Source organism: Histomonas meleagridis (assembly GCF_020186115.1).
Source record: "Histomonas meleagridis strain 2922-C6/04-10x chromosome Unknown scaffold_61, whole genome shotgun sequence".
Lineage (NCBI taxonomy): Eukaryota > Parabasalia > Tritrichomonadida > Dientamoebidae > Histomonas > Histomonas meleagridis.
Window position 1 is genome coordinate 2326290 of NW_027150931.1, and position 13806 is coordinate 2340095.

The 13806-nt window shown below is 27.0% G+C and overlaps 3 protein-coding genes across 3 annotated transcripts; all 3 read left to right on the forward strand.

Moving 5' to 3' along the window:
* Positions 1-1022: 1022 nt before the first annotated feature.
* On the forward strand, positions 1023-1895 carry GO595_010730 (arginase family protein; the record flags this gene model as incomplete). Its single annotated transcript, XM_067913441.1, has 1 exon — positions 1023-1895. One exon carries the CDS (start codon positions 1023-1025, stop codon positions 1893-1895), a length of 873 nt encoding a protein of 290 aa, XP_067769468.1.
* A 200-nt stretch (positions 1896-2095) lies between these two features.
* On the forward strand, positions 2096-3241 carry GO595_010731 (H/ACA ribonucleoprotein complex subunit 4; the record flags this gene model as incomplete). The annotated part of the gene is made up of 1 exon (XM_067913442.1): positions 2096-3241. The coding sequence occupies one exon, from the start codon at positions 2096-2098 to the stop codon at positions 3239-3241; it is 1146 nt and encodes a 381-aa protein (XP_067769469.1).
* Positions 3242-9943: 6702 nt separating this feature from the next.
* GO595_010732 (Calmodulin) lies at positions 9944-10198 on the forward strand (the record flags this gene model as incomplete). Its single annotated transcript, XM_067913443.1, has 1 exon — positions 9944-10198. The coding sequence occupies one exon, from the start codon at positions 9944-9946 to the stop codon at positions 10196-10198; it is 255 nt and encodes an 84-aa protein (XP_067769470.1).
* Between the last annotated feature and the right edge of the window lie 3608 nt (positions 10199-13806).

A 13806-nucleotide genomic window follows, 5' to 3' on the forward strand; every position in this document is an offset into this window, starting at 1 on the left:
TTAATGATATAATTAATCAAATTCAAAAAAATTAATAAAAAAAACTCAACCGAAATATTAATGAACAAATAGTTGACTTTATTTTTGCATTTTTTTCTAAATCTTATTATGTAAAATGAACAGGATCTATTAAGATAAGTTCTCCGATTATCAAATATAAACAATATAAATAATACAAAAAAGTTAAATTTGAAACTTGGGGGAAAAAAAAAAAATGTTTATATTAATATGCAGATGTTAAAGAGTTTATGCGAAGAAATTTTATGTAATGAATTCCGATATATCATGGAAAATGAGTACACAGTGAAAATTTACATCTAAAAGAAAGAAATCAATTGATTGTATTGGTTAAATTAGCAATTAATATTTTGTTAATAGATAGAAATTATATATAAAATAACATTTATAAATGTAATTTTCTTCGAATTTGTGTATAATACTACAAACTTATAAAATGTTATGTTCTATTTTCTTCTGAATCTTTGTGGTAATTTCTTTATCCGTGAACTCTGAAATGATTTAAAAGGTGGAATTTGAATATCCATTTTGCGAATAAGATATTGCGTCGTCTTAATATAAAATTCATTATTTTATATATATATATATATATATATATTGATCAACACCAAAATTAACAATTGTTTCACAAGAAGGAATCGAATTATTTGCATAATTTTTAGATATTTTTCAAAATAAAATAAATTCATGTCATTTTTTTTGCTCTAAAATGTGTTTTAATATGTCTGATATTTTAGTTTCAACATAAAATATTCAATAATATTGATTATTTTATAAAAAATCAACAGCATGCTTTTTGATCTTGAACAAATTAAATTTTATCTTATCTGTTCAGCTCACATTATTATCTAAGTACGATGTAAAATCATACAAAAAGTCAAACCGTTGTCATAAAATGTGAGTTTCAGAATTCAATATCCTTTTACAAAAAGTTAAAAATCTGGTTCGTTTGAAAATTGATAACCTTACGATAAATATTGCGGTTTTCACTTCACTTCTCCTGAATGTCTGCTTTAAGGGTCGTTTTCCCTCAATGGCAAGGGGGTGAAACAAATAACATTTGCTCATATTGCCCTGAGCTCGAGCGCAGTGACGCAACAACAGGGTACGTACTCGGATCCCAATTGCTTAACTTTCTTGCACCAAAAACAGACAAACAAATTACTATCCCTGTTGAAATGAATGTTGATGACGTCGCAACAGAAAACGGTATCTTTGCTAGACAAGTTCTTCTTCGTCAACACAAAAAAGCAATTGAAATGATCAATGAAGCAAATCCAGTAAGAATAGTTACACTTGGTGGAGAATGCTCAGTCAGTGTTGTTCCTTTCAAGTATCTTATTAACAAACACCCAGACGATTATGCTGTTGTTTGGATTGATGCACATCCAGATATGGGCGAACCTGGAGATGCATACACTGGTTATCACGCAATGGCTCTTGCTCTTGTTTGCGGGAAGGGAGACAAAGAATTCATTGAGGCTGCCCCTGGAGTTGCAGATCCAAAACGAGCAATAATTGTTGGTCTTCGTCCAGATCCTAACAACCCAGCCATTCCTCGTTCGGAAGGTTACGGCTTAAGGTCGATTTCTGTTGAAGCATATCGCCAAGATAAAGAATCTGTGATCAAATTCCTTGAATCCATCAAAGCTAAACACGTTGTAATTCATCTTGACCTTGATGTAATAGATCCCACTGATCTTATTGCTGCAGTAGGAAAGGATCCAAATGGATTATTCACAAAAGAAGTAATTGAAATTATCAACGGAATTCACGAGAAATTCGACATTGTTGGTTTAACAGTCGCTGAGCACATGCCAAGTGTTGAACTCCGTATCAGAAATCTTTTGATGCAATTACCGCACATCGGAAAGTAAACAGATTTTCTCCGTTTTGTTTGTGAAAACATCTCTTTTTTCGATAAAATATTTACTCTTGGATACTTGAGTACATTGAAATCTGAGCACTTGTGCTTGCGATTGTTGTCACTTTTCAAATAAATAACGTGCAATGTAAACTTATCAAATATAATTGAATAACTTTGTTTTGATTTGTATTGACCACTGATTTCTCTCCAATGAGCGAAATCCCAGATACCTCAAAATGGCCTTTGCTCTTGAAGAACTACACTCAACTTTGCGTAAAAGCGGGGAGCTTTACAGCTCTTCCAGATGGTTATTCTCCACTTAAACGACCACTTAATGAACATCTGAAATACGGAGTAATTAATCTTGACAAACCAGCTAATCCATCATCACACGAAATTGTTTCTTGGGTTAAACAAATTTTAAAAGTTGATAAAACCGGTCATTCTGGAACATTAGATCCAAAAGTTACTGGTGTTCTTATCATTTGTCTCAACAGAGCCACTCGTATAGCCAAATCACAACAAAATGCAGGCAAAGAATATGTAACTGTACTAAAACTTCATGATACAGTTCCTCTCCAAGAACTTGAGTCTGCTGTTAAATTCCTTACAGGCCGTGTCTATCAATGTCCTCCATTAGTTTCTGCTGTCAAAAAAGAGCTTCGTGTTCGTCATATATATTCCAATCAAATAGTTGAGTATGATCCAGAACAAAAACTTGCAATTCTCAGAGTTTCATGTGAAGCTGGTACATATATCCGAGTTCTTTGTGAACATATAGGTTTAGTATGTAAAGTTGGTGGAGAAATGGCAGAACTTCGACGTACACGAACAGGAAACATCACAGAAGAAAGTGGCCTTGTGACCATGTACGACGTTCTGGACTCCAAATGGCTTCTCGACAAGCACAAAGACGAGTCGTACATCAGACGAGTTGTGCGACCGTTAGAGTGGATGTTAACAGAATACAAACGAATCGTGATCAAAGACACGTGTGTCGATGCTGTATGTCATGGGGCCAAGGTAATGATTCCAGGTATTATTCGATATGATCCAAACATTGAAACTGGTGAACTAATTATTTTAATTTCCACAAAAGGTGAAGCAATAGCTTTAGGTATTGCACAAATTCCTTCGAATTTAATAATGTCTTTGGAACATGGCGTTGTTGCAAATATAAAAAGAGTTATTATGGATAGAGGCACGTATCCGAAAAAATGGGGTTTGGGCCCTGTCGCTTTGGAAAGAAAAAGGTTGATAAAGGAGGGGCTGTTGACAGATAAGGGAAAGCCAAACCAAAAAACACCCCCAAATTGGCTGCGGAATTTTCTTGAAGGAAAACTTAAAAATGAATAAAAATTTATTTTTTTCAATTATTAAAAATGCCATTTTTTGTGAGCAATTTTTGAGTCAAATCGGTTGATTAATGTATCTTTTTGTAATAAAATTCGGAAGGCTTTTGTTCAAAACTTTTTTCCATGTTTCTATTTTTTTTCTTCTATTATTCAAAGCAGGATTTCATATCAGATAATTCCACACTCATAATAAATGATTTTTATGATGGAACTGATTATTCTCAATATAAAGATTACACTCTTCATCTTTTAGTTTTTGAAGCTACTTCAGTACCTTATGATGCTTTTCACTCTTGGACTTTATTGCAGTCAGTATTTCTTGGAAATACTGTTGATTCTATTGAAAGTTCAGCTTTTCATACATGTACATCTTTAACAGATTTAACACTTGGTGAAAAATTATCGTTTATTTCAACATTTGCATTTAATAGTTGTTCTTCACTAGAAAGTATTATTTTTCCAAGTTCACTTACCATGGTTGACATGTTAGCTTTTGGTGACTGTAATTCACTTAAATGTATTTATTTTTATGGAACAACAGAACCATCATTTCATACCTTGGGACTTAGTGGTATTCCAGCTACGACAGTTATGGTATTTAGTTATTATTCTAGTGACACGTTTGGAGGCTTAACAGCTCTCAAAGACACACCGACAGAAGGCTGCGCACCGATTCCAACACTTCCATATACGCCGACACCATCAAACACATATTCACAATCAAACACATTTTCACAATCAAACACATTTTCACAATCAAATACATTTTCACAGAGTAATACATATTCTCAATCAAATACATATTCACAAAGTAACACGTTCTCTCAATCAAATACATATTCACAAAGTAATACATTCTATCAATCAAATACATATTCACAAAGTAATACATTTTCACCATCTAATACATATTCACTGAGTAGTACTTATTCACAATCAAATACATATTCACTGAGTAATACATTTTCACAATCAAATACATATTCACTGAGTAATACATTTACAAGAAGCATTTCCCATTCATTTGTTGAATTTTCCTTCTCATTAATATTTACAATATCACCTTCCATCTCATTAACTATATTAAATATATCACATGTTAATACATTTATTATTTCATATTCTGGTTCAAGTATTTATTACTTTCCCACAATATTCGTAAGTTATTTATTTGGAATTGTTCGATTTTCAACTTGTATCAGTTATTATACTGATTATATTATTTATTCCGATTTGCAAAATGAAAATAATTCGAAAAATATTTCCAAAATTACGATGATAGCAATAATTTGTTCATCAGTTTTCGTAATTCTTCTTATTGTTGGAATTATTATATTTATGGAGAGAAATAAAAAAATGAAGCACTTAGCAAAAGAAGCAAAAACAGAATCAGAAGGAATAATCGAAGCAAAACAAATCGATAGAACATTCCAAGAATTAGCAACTAATGAAAAAGATCAATGGCTATAAAAACAGAATAAAAACATAAAATTATGTGAATGCAAATATTTTGTGAATTGAAAACATTTGGTTGTTATAAAAATTAGAATTTTGGAAAAATGTTTTGAATATTTTCTTCTTTAAGAAGAAAATTTTTTATAAATAAATTGATATTTTGTGTAAATATTTTCATTCATGTTTTATATCATTTTCAAATATATTCATATTTTTAATGTACTTTTTAAAGAATGAGTTGTTCATTGGAATTTTGAATGCATTTCACCAAACCATACTTCATGAGGTTCGTATATTTATTTTCAAATTTATTACATTCTGTCGATTTATAATACTATTATAAGTTGGCTATTCAATTTTTATGTAAATTTTTATATATTCATGGATATATTACAATATACGATATATTTTTTTTTTGTTTGTTGAAAATCTACAATTAAGATTAATTCGTCTAATTTTATATGAAAAACGAACGTCTTCGATAACTTTTTGATTTATTTACCCAGCGACTTTTTATGTTATTTACATTATTAACTTTTTGACAAGTTTATACCATCGACTTTTTGTATTTCGGGAAGTCATGACTTTCAATGTTGTATCAAAAAGTAAAGAAATTAAAAATTCAGTACAAAGCCCACTTTTTGATAGCTCTCATATAAAATTTTCTTCTACTCGTTGTAAAATTCACTTTTTGAATCTCATACAAAAAATTTTATGATTTCACTCAAAAAGTGGAGAAAGTGAAGTCAGGCACTTTTCGTCAGCAGCCGTTGAAACCAATCAAAATTTGAAAGACACGTGCCTACCATATAGCACTTTTATTCTTGTCAGTTTAAACATTGAATAAGGTTTCATCAATGGAAAATTACGAAAACATACCAGAATTCTATAAACTGTTCACATACGCCAAAAGTATAGAAGATGGCTGTTTAATTCTAGGTCAAGAACAAACAAAGAACTTTCATAATCAAATTAAAACTTTTCTCAAAATATTTCACAATGAAAGTAATTCCAAACTTATTAATCTATTTATTCTTTTAATTAATGTTTTAATCAATCAAAATCGAATGTTAATAAATTTTTACAATTTTCAAAAAACTCAAAGTGATTCAACTGATGAAAGAAATCAATCAGACATTAATGAAGATAATGTATCTCATAAAAAGGACACAAAAACATTTGAAGAAAAAAAATCCCAACTTCAAAGTATGATAAATATTGAAAATATAATAGACAATTTAAATAAATCAAATGTTGATATATCCGTTCAAAACACAATGAGTTTATTCCAACGATCTTTTCCATACTCATTTAATTTTGCAATATGTCGTTTTGTTTATTATTCTTTTATGTCAAGAAAAGAAGAATTTAATGTTTTCTTTGAATATTTAACAGAAATCGAAAAACATGAAAAATTAGAAGCAAAAAGTTCACAAATATTTTCTGTTTTTGGTAATCAAATGTAATACACAAGAATCAAATTATCTTCTTCAAAAGTTGATAGAACAAGAATTAATTGATCAAGAAATTGTTCAACATAAAGATTCGTTTTATTTCTGTTATTTTAAAACAAAAGAACAAATTAAAAGAAGTAATACTCTTACATATTATAACCAACCACTCTTTTACCGACAATTCATTACAAACATTGATGAACTTTCAAAGAATGATTGGGAACTTCATAAGCAATACATTAAAGAAGGAGTTAATCCAAGTAAAATATCAAAAATCATTCGAAATGATGAAATTGAAAAACTTCAAGAAATATCATCACAACCAAATTTTGATTTTAATCAAACAATTGAACCATCACTTTATGAAAGATGTTCATTTATTAATCAAAAGAATGTTACATTAATTGATTATGCAGCATTTTTTTCTGCAGAAAAATGTTTTAAATATTTACTTATGAATGAAGCTACTGTAAATAAAACAGGTAAATATGCAATTGCAGGTGGAAACTTAGAAATTATTCATTTATGTGAACAGTATCATACGAAATTTGAAGATGTTTATGAAACAGCAATTAAATTCCATCGAAATGATGTTTTTCATTATTTCTATGAAAAGAATATGATAAAAATTAATGATTTAGCTGTATTAGGAATTCAATGTGTAAAATATAATAATTTTGAAATTTTTTCATTTTTAGAAAATGAAGGAATGAAAACCAATTGTTCAATGTTAGAAAATGCTGCATTAACAGGAAATATATTTCTTGTATTGTATTTACAATATAAAAGTAATATAAAAATTAATATCCTTGAATCAGTTCATGCAGGAAATTTAGAATTATTAAAATATACTATTCAACAAAAGGAAATCGATATCAATATGAAAAACATAAATTAATTATTTTTCGCGTTTATTCCGATTAACTAATGCGTGATATCATTGATTTGGTGTTTCTTTTCATTGTTTCAAACAGCACTTATGTATGCATCTGAAAATGGTTATGTTGAAATAGTTAAATTACTTTTAGAACAAAAATGAATTGATATTAATGCCAAAAATATTTAATCACATTATTTAATATCAATATTAATCATATGGAACTTATTTAAATTATTTAAAACTGCACTTATGTATGCATCTGAAAATGGCTATGTTGAAGTAGTTAAATTACTTTTAGAACAAAAAGGAATTAATATTAACGAAACAAATATTTATTTACTATATTTAATATTAGTATACATAATTTTTGGTTCGCTTTTATAATTTGGTGCTTATTCCAATGATTTGAAACAGCACTTATGTATGCAGCTGATAATGGATATATTGAAGTCGTTAAATTATTACTACAACAAAAAGAAATAAATATTAATCAAACAAATATTTATATGATAAATTCGATATTTATTTTAATTTTTTGTTATTTGTTTTATTCATTTGGAATTTAATTCCTTAATTTGAAACAGCACATATATATGCAACTAAAAATAATTATTTAGAAATTGTTAAATTACTTCTCAGACAAAAAAATATTAATTCTAATATAAAAGATGTTTATTAAAACAAATTGATATTTAATGTAATAATTTAATATATATTTTATGTGTTTGATTTTTATTATAATCATTTTATACAGCATTTATGTATGCATCTGAAAATGGTAATCTTCAAATTGTCAAATTATTTATTGGGCAAAATGAAGTTAATATTAATGAAAAAAATATTTATTAATATAATTTTGGATATATTTAAATCCTTTTGTATTTATTATAATGATTTAAAACAGCGCTTATAGATGCTGCAGAAAATGGTTATTTTGAAATTGTTAAAATACTTCTTGAACAAAAAGAAATTAATGTTAATATAAAAAACATTTTTTTACTTTTTTTAATATTAATATTTATTTTATTAATTTGGAATTCATTTTAATGATATAAAACAGCACTTATTTATGCTGCTGAAAATAATCACTTTGATATTGTTAAATTACTTCTAGAACAAGACAAAATTGATATTAATATAAAAGATATTTAATTTTTTAATATGATATTTATTATAGTGATTTAATATTTATCATTTAAATTTAACATTTATTTAAATGATTTGAAACAGCACTTCTTATCGCTTATGAAAATAATCACATTGATATAGTTAAATTACTTCTTGATCAGAAAGGAATTGATGTTAATGCTCATAATGATTAATTGTTTAATTTCGTATCTATTATAAGAATTTAATATTTATTTTATTAATTTGGAATTCATTTTAATGATATAAAACAGTACTTATGTATGCAGCGGAAAATAATCACTTTGATATTGTTAAATTACTTCTTAAACATAAAGGAATTGATCTTAATACAAAAGATATTTGTTTGTTTAATTTGATGAGCTTTTTTGTAATTTAACATTTGTTTAAATCATTTAGAATTTATTCATTTGTTTCAAAACTGCATTAATATATGCAAATGAAAATAATCATATTGATATTGTTAAATTACTTAAAGAACAAAAAGGAATTGACCTTAATCTTCAAGTAATTTATTATAACAATTTGAAATTTATTTTGAAAATTTGAAATTTATTTTAAAAATTTATAATTTGTTTGAATGATTTAATGTTTATTTATATGATTTAATATTTATTTAAATGATTTGATATTTATTTAAATGATTTGATATTTATTTAAATGATTTGATATTTATTTAAATGATTTATAATATATTTAAATGATTTATAATATATTTAAATGATTTATAATATATTTAAATGATTTGATATTTATTTAAATGATTTGATATTTATTTAAATGATTTATAATATATTTAAATGATTTGATATTTATTTAAATGATTTGATATTTATTAAAATGATTTATAATATTTTGATAATTTAAGAATGATATCACTGCTGAATTGCAATAGTGTTAAAATAGAAATAACTGGTTTTCATGAACTCTCTGATTGATATTTTTCATTTTATTCAAAAATTTGAATTTAAATTCATAAATGTAATAATGCTATTTTGGTTTGCATTTATGAGCACATAAATTTGTTATATTATTTTATGTTCCAATCATAACACTCATTCAATAAAATAATCTTTCCATGTTTTGAATCTATTTCGTTGTTTTTGCCTATATGATCATTAAAAGTATTGTCTGATCTCAATGTTGTGGTAGAACAATAGTTCATGTAGTGTGGGTTACTGAACAGACTTTTTGATCTGTATTCACATATTCTTTCTTGCCATACATTTTTCTTGTTTTAATTGATTTTTTTAGAGTTCTCAAGTAGTACTTTGAAGTATCATTTCATGTGATATAGTGTAAACTTATTTTTCGAACTTTTTTGGGTGAAATTTTTCTTGGTGTGAACAGTTCTTTTGGAAACATGATTTTGTCCCCAAATGAGAACTCTAAATTTTTTGAATATTTCTTATTACCGGAGCTCAAAACATAAAACACCAGAAATAAATTTCTGTCTTAATGCAATGAAAAATTTTTTTTTACTGTTTTCGATCAAAAATAATTCAAAATTTTCTATCGAAACTGGAAAAAAATATTTGAAATGAAAGTTAGATATTTGGACAGAGGTGGTGAACAGTAGGAAATAAAGTATGTGGGTTTGAAAAATATTGCAAAAGATTATGGAATTATGTCACAAATTTCTGATTTTTTTAATTTACAATTTAGTGGGTACTGTCAAATTGGAATTACCTTTACTGCGATAAATATCAAACGTAAGATAATATTCTAACTAGACTCCAATAACATGATTTCTTCATTTATTTGAAAAATGTCAGTTTACAACAGTTGTAAAGCGCAAGACATGTCTGAAGATCTCAACTTAACACCTGAACAAATTGCAGAATTCCGTGAAGCATTCAATATCTTCGATAAGGATGGGGATGGTAGAATTACGGCTAAGGAATTAGGAACTGTAATGCGATCATTAGGTCAAAATCCTTCTGAGGCTGAAATACAAGATATGGTAAACGAAGAAGATATTACGGAAATGGAACAATCGAGTTTGATGAATTCCTTTACATGATGAGTCGTCAACTTCGCGAAGGGGATACAGAAGAAGAAATAATAGACAAGTCATGACCGTTAATCCAAAATAACTGTTTTACAGAAAATTTAACTGCAGATACTCAACGGGTTCATCTTTTTTGAATGAGTCAAAAACGACGATAATTGAATAATTTGAATTGTATTTACTTAAAAAGTGAGTGGGTGTGCTTCAAAACTTTTTCCCATGTTTCTCTGTTTCTTCTTCTATTATTCAAAGCAGGATTTCATATCAGATAATTCCACACTCATAATAAATGATTTTTATGATGGAACTGATTATTCTCAATATAAAGATTACACTCTTCATCTTTTAGTTTTTGAAGCTACTTCAGTACCTTATGGTGCTTTTCACTCTTGGACTTTATTGCAGTCAGTATTTCTTGGAAATACTGTTGATTCTATTGAAAGTTCAGCTTTTCATACATGTACATCTTTAACAGATTTAACACTTGGTGAAAAATTATCGTTTATTTCAACATTTGCATTTAATAGTTGTTCTTCACTAGAAAGTATTATTTTTCCAAGTTCACTTACCATGGTTGACATGTTAGCTTTTGGTGACTGTAATTCACTTAAATGTATTTATTTTTTATGGAACAACAGAACCATCATTTCATACCTTGGGACTTAGTGGTATTCCAGCTACGACAGTTATGGTATTTAGTTATTATTCTAGTGACACGTTTGGGGGCTTAACAGCTCTCAAAGACACACCGACAGAAGGCTGCGCACCGATTCCAACACTTCCATATACGCCGACACCATCAAACACATATTCACAATCAAACACATTTTCACAATCAAACACATTTTCACAATCAAATACATTTTCACAGAGTAATACATATTCTCAATCAAATACATATTCACAAAGTAACACGTTCTCTCAATCAAATACATTTTCACAGACTAATACATATTTTCAATCAAACACATATTCAGTGTCAGATACATTCACACGCTTGGAGTCGTATGATGAATCAAATTTGCGACCCATATCGTATCCAGACACAGAAACAAATACATTTACTAATTCACCAGAACAATACGTATCCTTAACCCTAACGCATTCCAAAATCATGATAAGTTCATTATGCTTTACACAGTCTATCACACTTCATAGTATATTTATCACAAATACTATTTTGCAAACATTTTTAAACTCCACATATATATACTCACAGACAATGTTTATTTATTATGATTACACTATTATTAGTTATTCATATTATATTTCGTATTATTCCGATTTTTTCACAATTTACCGAATTATTACAACAGCAACTAATGACAATAAAGTCAATGAAACAATAATTGTTGGTATTGTAACACCAGTTGTTTCCATTGTAATAATAATTGCTGTTGTACTTGCTTATATTCGCCATAAAAAACGAAATATTGAAACTAAAGAATCAGAAGATTTCGAACAATATAAAAATGAAGAAATATCAATTGTTAATGTTTCTTCTATTTCAAATATCGAAGAAGATCCTTTCGCAAATGATTTTATTGAAGAATTTCCCAAGTCTCATTTAAATATATAATTTTGATTTTTCAGTACTGAAAATAACATTATTTTATGTGATTTGTTTTAACAATAATAAAATTTTTCTTCTTTCAGAGGAAATACTACTCAATAAATATTATTATTACTTTCATTTTTGTATTGTAAAATTTTATGATAAATATATACTTTGATATGTCTTGGATAATATGTTTATATAAAAAAAATAATTTCACCGTACCTTGTTATTTAAGATCTTAAAATTAAGGATATTGAGATTGGTAATGTTTATCTATTTATGAGTACATATCAAAATATGTTCAAAAATGGCTTTATTTTTCTGAAATCTCTTTCCAATCACGTGATCTCTATATTCCGTAATTTCACTTTTGATAATATACTGATTCAATTTAAAGAGATATATTAATAAAAAAATATTACGCTTTATAATATAGGATATAGATTTTATTATGTACAGATTATTCTCAATTTTGTGGAAGTAATTTGTGTTTTAATGAATAACTTTTATGATTTATCTTGGAGTATTAATTTTAGCCATTAAATAGAGTTCTTCAGTATCCTTAACTCGAAAATTTAATGTCAGTGAAAAATTATTTTCAAATAAGAGGAAATGTATTTTTTACTGAAATTTAAGAACTTAGTGAATATATTTAAATCCTATTATTCCTTCTAACAAGTGCTAATTCATGAATTAGATTACTAGCACTTTGCGAAAGTTTTTATTCCATGTATTGGCAACATGAATTAATTCAATATGAATCTCATTCGTTATTACGCTTTATTTACATAACATTTACAGAGTATTATAATATTTGATCAAATTTATACAAAACAAAATTATACATTTTACTTATTTATTAATATATATTTCTTCTTCTTTAAGTTCGTTTAATAGTTCCGACGCTTTCATTTGTAGTTTCAATTCGCATTCTTCAGATTCGAATACTTCAATTTCGTTTATTATGTTCATTTCGATCAAATATTTTTTCATTTCGCATTTATCTTCCAACGACAAATGTCTCAGCACGTACAACAGCACCTTAAACACATTATAAGTCAATTTCGATGAATCGTTTGATATATAATCCAAAACTAATTCTACGAAATGTTTTTCGAAACAAAATAATATCATTTCATTGTTGTCCATCGAATATTCCATTATTTTTAATATCAATTTTAATGTTTCTAATTTTAGTGAAAATTTTCCATTTTCGATGTCATCATAAAATGTTTCATTTAAGTTCATGTTATATATCTCATTAATTATTTTCGATTGCGTTGGAATTCGTTTTCGTATTAAATAATATGAAATGTTTTTGATTTTGTAGTCATCAGTAAAGAAATGTAACGAATTAAATACATTTTCATATGAAATATATGTAATGAGTTCAACGCTTTTTTGTTTATATGTTTTGATCATTGTTTTATAGAGTTTTAAACTATGTAATGATAACTTTTCGAAGTTTTCAATGAATATATATGTCGAAAGTTTCTCAAAAAAATTCTCTTCATAAAACAGTTCATAAATTTCTTTTGGATGAGATTTAAATATCTTTCGGAGGCCATATAAATAGAATGTCGGATCTAAGTCAGGTGTAAAGATTTTGTTCATTACGGATATGTATTGATCACGCAAATATGAAAGTGGCTTGTAAACAAGACTGGATGAACATAAGTATACAATAGAATCATTTGCTTCGGGAAATTTGTCACTAATTTCAAGTAAAATACTGAGATCAATATCAAATGGAATTTCTTGAGGATCATCGGTTGATTGAATGATGTGACTGATAACATTAAGGGAACAAATAATAAGATCTGGGTCATTTGAATTTAATAGGTTAAAAAATAATTCATATGTATCAGAAAAAAAGCTTGCGATAATGGGTGATTTGCAAGCTAAAATGGAGCCTAATAACCTCAGTGAGGCCTGTAAATAAAACTTTGTGAGATCAATTGTTAATATTTTTTTTAAAAATGAACATAAATTTGGAAGAAATAATTGAGCAAAAAATGGCGTTTTCTGATAAAAAACAAGTGAAAACTTATCTGCAATTTCA